Below are 6,023 nucleotides of genomic sequence, written 5' to 3'. Positions count from 1 at the left end.
TACCTGTTCTGCCCTCAAGCTGCCCCCCAAAGCAGTTCGATGGCCCGCTCTGGGGTAAGCTGCATCTCAGCATATGATGTGCGGTGGTGGGGGTGAGTGGTCATTCAGGGCGGGGGCGCGGCAGCAGCCCAGGCTGAGCTTGCGGGTGTCACATTCCGGGAGGGTCTTTGCTCAGTCTCCCCACTCCTGTCCCCACCATCCGTGCGGCGTATCTTTGGACCCGAGGACCAGCGGGCTCGGCATTGCCCAGGCCAGTCTCGGGACGGCGAGGCCCGCAGGTAGAGGCGGGGGCAAGCGGTAGAGGAGCGCTCCCGGGTCCACCGCGTGGGGACCTGCCGCTGGAAACGCTGCCTTATCCTGGGAAGGTCGAACTAGGCCGCCCCAGGCTGGAGTGGGGGTGGGGTGCGGATACACCTTCGGGGCTCTGGCCCCCCGGCTCTTCCAGGCCGAGGTCTCCCTCACCTCGTGGTAATCTGGGGCCGGGAGCTGGGGTGGGTGGAAGAGAAGCGGGGTCTCCTTGACAGAGGACGTGGGGGAGGGGACTTCCTAAAGGGGGAAACGAGTGCTGCCGTGGCTGCTTGTCCCTTTAAGAGGCCGGGCTGGCTCTGCGGCGGTTCCACCTAACCGCGTGCCTGGTGCAGCTCTGCGGTCTGTGTCCCCAGGCAAAGAATCCGAGCCCGGCTGGAGGGCTGGACCCGGCGCAGGGGAGGGAGTGGCCCAACCCGGAGCTGGGCGGAGCCAAAGCTGCAGACAGCAAGTCCACAGAGCCGAGAAGACTGTGGAGCCCGGGAATGGGAGGAGCCACGGGGCCGTGGGCGGGGCCCGGCGCTGCGGGCCTCGGGGACCCTGCCTCCAGCTTTGGAGCGCCGCAGAGGAGGGCGGGGTGGGCGGGGCGAGCTTGGGAGCGGGGCCTGTGTCTGCAGTGGGCGGGGCCCGCCGCAGAGGGGCAGTGCAGGCTGAGAGTCTTCTGCGCGCTAATACCGCGGAGCCTCCACAGCGTCTCTGACAGCCCCGGCGCCGGTACCAGCGATCCTCGATACCTCGCGCAAGCCGCCGCGGCCTCCACCACGACCCAAGTCCAGTCCCTCGCCTCGGCGCCCACATCCGGGGGCGGTCCGGCTCGCTGTCTCTGCGGAGGCCGCATCTGGCGCGCATCTGGAACCGACCGGCAGGTCGCGCTGGATCCTGCGCCCTCCCTGGCCCGGCCGCGCCGGGAGCCCTGCCCGGAGCTGGAGCCGCACTTGGAGCCGCGGGCCCGGGTCCCTGAGCCGCGTAGCCGGCGCATGGTGAACTCGCTGATATTCGGGGAGATGGCCTTGGCCTCCGTCTGCCCGCCGAGCGGCTCCGGGGGGACCTGCCCCGGCGCGGGTGGCGGCGGCGGGGCCGGGCCAGGCCATCGCCGGTGACGGCGGCGCTGCGGGACGACCTGGGCTCCACATCCACCTACTGAAGGGGCTCAACGTGCGCTTCCGCTGCTTCCTGGCCAAAGTGCACGAGCTGGAGCGGCGCAACCGGCTGCTGGAGAAGCAGCTGGAGCAGCAGCAGAGCGAGCGCGAGCGGAGGCTGCGCTACAAGACCTTCTCCCGCGAGCAGGCCGTGCAGACCGGGCCCGAGCTGCTGCAGCCACCCGCGCCCGGCGGCGGGCACGGCAGCGGCGCGGCGGCCGGAGCCAACGCCAACGCCGCGGCTCTGGGCGGCCTGCCCCCCGGCGGCGGCTCGCAGCCGCAGCACTACGGCCGCCTGCCCGGGACCATCTGGAGCTACACGCAGGTGCGGCGCACGGGCGGCGGCGGCGTGGAGACCGTGCAGGGCCCCGGCGTGTCGTGGGTGCACCCCGACGGCGTGGGCGTGCAGATCGACACCATCACGCCCGAGATCCGCGCGCTCTACAACGTGCTGGCCAAGGTGAAGCGCGAGCGCGACGAGTACAAGCGGAGGTGAGTGGGGCCCCGCTCCTGCCCCCGCACTCCCGGCCGGGGGGGTCTTCCCTGTCTCCGCGGCCAAAGAATGTGTGCGTTCGGGAGGGGCCGGGGGCGGCAGCTGGTCCTGGCAGGTGGGCTGGAAGCTGTATTTGCAGAACGCCCTACACACGCTTGGAAAACTCAGTTATCTAGTTCCAAGAATGGGAGCGGGCGCTAACTATGGTGGAGGACACCTCCGCTCCGTCACTGGACCAGGCACATTGTTTTCTAGGTGACATGGTGACCATTGGTGTTTTCCGTGATCTCATCTAATCCTCATGGCAACGCAAAGTGTGGGGCATTCTTATCCTCATTTTGTAGATGAGAGAACCGAGGCACAGAGATGCAAGTGACTTGCCTAAGATGGCTTGGCTAATAGGTGGTGAAGCCAGGATGTGAAATACTACCTGGCTAGTCTGTCTTCCAGCTTAGGTATTTTCCCAAGGATGTAGGAGGTGGGCTCTCCTCTGTCAATGGATGAAAAGAAATAACTCTTAAGTAATCCACTGGCTTCTTGTTCCTTGAATTAAAAAGTCATGTGTTTAAGAATGGTTGGATCTTTCCACTGAGGCCAGGGTCTGCTGTCTTGCTCCAGCTCTGTAAGGTCCAGCTGGCTGGGCTGGATAACCAGACCTACATCAGACTGGCCACGAGCTTTTAGAAACAGCTACCTTCACCTCTCTTCTCCCACCCCCAATTCTCATGGTTTTTTGGACCCCAACAAACTCAGCCCTAAAGGCCCACAGAAGGAGATAACCTTAGGCTGGAAGACTGGGCACCGAATGGACCCAGACCACTGTCTCTGCTGGAGTATGGCACAGACTGCCTGCTGAACTGGCTAGCACCTTCCTGCCCAGCCCAGATTCCCTAGCTGGGAAACTGACATTGCTTCCTGCCTGCAACCTGGCTGACAGTATTGTCAAATCGGCCTTCTGATAAGAGTAGAGGGGTCTGTTGTAGCATCTCAGGCCTGGATAGGGGCAGGGCCCTCTGCTGTCCCAGGCATGGGCAACTCTGCATTGGGAGCTGTGGCTCTGAACTTCAGGGCTTGGAGGATGCACTGAGAAGCATCTTTCCTCCATTCCTCGAGTCCTAGTGCTCACATGAGCACAGAGAGCTGGGCATGGGTCTCCTTCCTTTTCCTCTACTGGCAGGCTGGCCACTGGGCGGGATTCACGTGCCAGCTCCATTACCTGCCTGTGAGAACCACTGGCTGAACCACGTGGTCACAGAACCACTCGGAAGCCTGTTTACTTATCAGAGAAATGGGAATAATAAAATCCATCCACAGTTGCCCAAGGGGTGAGTAGGCTGGTGATGCTTTTTGGAAGGTATACAGTAATCAACTTGACATTATTAAAGATGATCAGCTCTGTCAAGCTGTCAGGGAGCAGTTGCCTGGAGTCTCAGGTCTCTCATGCAGGGCCTGGCTTCTTGGGGGTAGGTCTTGGACCCTGCGGGGAGCAAGTTACTCTTCTGGGCTGAGGACTTGAGAATGGCCTGGTGCCTCGCCATGCGGAGGCCACCTCTCTGCCCCTAGTGGGCAGCTTCCTTGGGGTGGGGCAGAGAAACAGGCACTTGCTCTCGATGGTGAAACTTGGAGGGATGGGCCCTTCTGTCTGCCACTGTTGATTGTGTCGTCATGCCCCAGGCTTGCGCTGTGTTTGCTTTATTGTGTGTGTGCTTTTGGGACCTGGCTACTAAGGAGATGAAAAAACTCTGCCCAATCTTAGAGGGAGATGGGTCGGCATTGAGCAATGCCCTGTTCAAGTTGCACCCAGGGTGTGGGGTGTGATGTCAGCTTCTGGCACTGGCCTGGAGTGACATGGGTGCTGCTGAGACAGGTGGAGTGTGGGTGTCTCTCTTCCCGCCCTTCTGGGGTGAGTGTGTACCTTCTCTTTCCCCATTTTTTCCCTTTTTTTTGTGAACTGGGGAGACGCATCTTTTCTGAAGTTGATTCAGGGCTCAAGTTGGATTTTTTCAACGCAAGTTTACTCCCGTCTTTGAGCCTCAGTTTCCCTATCTGTAAAAGCGAGAGGAGGGTGGTCTAGAACTGTCCCTGAAGCCCCCGGCTGCCTCAGAGATACCTTAGGAAGTTCCTTGAATATTAAATAAAAGTTAATATTTTAAAAATGTTAAAATGGTCATAAAAGTGTGCTCAGTCACTTTTAAGTTCTTACTGTTAACTCATGGAAGTCTACTTGACATTGATTTGTTAGTACTTGGCCTCAAGTTAGAGCCTACCCCTGCCTTCTCTTTGTCAGAAGAGTACTCTGAGATTACAAAGCAACTGCTTAAAGCTGGTCCCGTTTGTAGCTACTAATCTGTGTGAGTCAGGATTTTCTTAATACTCTGTAGCCAAAACCAGAGATGGAATTAAAGCGAAGGTGGACCTGTCATCCATAATCCCAGTTCTAAATGTTAATGGATCAAAATAGCCTCATCAACCTCATGGACTGAGTTTAGAATAGGTAACTGTTATATCATTGAGCCTACAATATAAATTTATACAAGTAACATTCTATTTTTACTTGTTTCTGTATTTGGGTTTATCATAAGAATTTTCTTTTGGGAAAAGGGCAGGCGTATGATCAGCTTTTCGAAAAGCTTAAGAACCACTGGGGTAGATGATCTCAAAGGGTCTTCCCAGCCTGGACAATATGTAAATCTGAGTTTGAACTCCCTGCGCACTTCTGATCTCCTGTTCGTAAGAGAACGAGACCAAGGTGTTTACCTGGGCTCTTGGCCACTGAAGCCTTCAGATCGTTCCAGGATGTCTAGCATGGAGCCCCAAGCAGTGGCCAACAGAAGGAGCCTGTGCCGGGAAAGGAAAGCTTCCAGGGTTTCCTCTGGTCCACCTGGTGGAACTCGCAGCCTTGGAGATGTTCATTCTGCGTCTCCAAAGGGCACCCTGGGTTGTGTAGCTCAGTGTTCTCCAAGCTGGGGACTTTTGGGGTTCCACCTCCATGAACTGTGGCCATATTCATGTACCACCATCCATATTATTTCTTACGTAAAATATCTTATATAGCCTTATGGGGTATAATTTACATATCATAAAATTCTCCCATTTTACGTGTACAGTTCAATGATTTTTAGCCAGTCCACTGAGTTGTGCAACTAACCACACAATCCAGTTCTAGAACACTTGCAACACTTCTGCCCTTTTGCAGTGAATCCCTGTTCCCACCCCAGACCAGGCACCGCTGATATGCTTCCTATTGCTATAGATTTGCCTTTGCTGGGCATTTCATATAAATGGAGTCATACAGTATGTAGCCTTTTGTGTCTGGCTTCTTTCACTTAGATGGCGCTTGTGCAGTCCATCCATGCTATAGCTTATATCAGCAGTACATTCCTTTATAATGCTGAATAATATTCCACTGTATGGGTAGACTACATTTTGTATATCCATTCACACACATAGTCAATAAAATGTAAATGTAACAAGTCACCTGTGTGCTACGTCACATCGTCTTGTGTGCTGTCAGTGCTACAGGATCTGTGCTTTGGAAATACCAACCCAAACCAGAGCCCCTGGCCTGGGGGTGACTGGGCCCTGGCCCCCATCACTCCTGCTTTGGTTTCCTTTTGGTCCAATCAACTCTGAGCTCTTTACCACGAGGGAAATGTGGTCACTGAAACTGTAGCCGACAAGGTTGTCAAGCATTGATTTGAAAACCAAAACAAACATCTCTACCCTGTCACCATGCAGTGCCACCAAAATACCCTGTTCTGAGTTTGCAAGCTGGGGGGCCTTTCCCTGGGAGATTCCTACTGAAACTAGATAAACTTTAGACAGGCAGAGAGTTTTCTAAATGGGCATCCTAGAGACCCAGACTCCAGGTCTGGCTCTACCATTAGGCGCTGTGTGACCTCAGGCCAATTCCTGCCCTCTCTGAGCCTTAGGTCCCCTACCTATACACAACAGGGTTCCTTTAGGTGATCCCTGCCAGCTCGCTCTACATTTCGGTCTGTGATTTGGAGGGGCCCAGTTCAGGGCGGCTCTTTCTGCCTCCTGAGATGACAGTGTGGCCTTTCTCTGTTCCGGGCCTCCCCCTC

The 6,023-nt window shown here is 56.3% G+C and overlaps 1 protein-coding gene across 1 annotated transcript in view; it reads left to right on the top strand.

Moving 5' to 3' along the window:
- Nucleotides 1–943: 943 nt before the first annotated feature.
- Nucleotides 944–6,023, top strand: part of IFFO2 (intermediate filament family orphan 2) — a 49,243-nt gene continuing 44,163 nt past the window's right edge. The window contains 3 exon segments of the mRNA XM_032624552.1: nucleotides 944–1,389; nucleotides 1,392–1,433; nucleotides 1,436–1,937. Coding sequence (XP_032480443.1) covers nucleotides 1,284–1,389; nucleotides 1,392–1,433; nucleotides 1,436–1,937 — 650 coding nt within the window. The 5' untranslated portion in view covers nucleotides 944–1,283.

The sequence above is a fragment of the Phocoena sinus genome, chromosome 1 (assembly GCF_008692025.1).
Source record: "Phocoena sinus isolate mPhoSin1 chromosome 1, mPhoSin1.pri, whole genome shotgun sequence".
NCBI classification, from domain to species: Eukaryota; Metazoa; Chordata; class Mammalia; order Artiodactyla; family Phocoenidae; genus Phocoena; species Phocoena sinus.
Note: the sequence above shows the minus strand (reverse complement) of the source record. Positions and strands in the feature narration are given on the sequence as shown.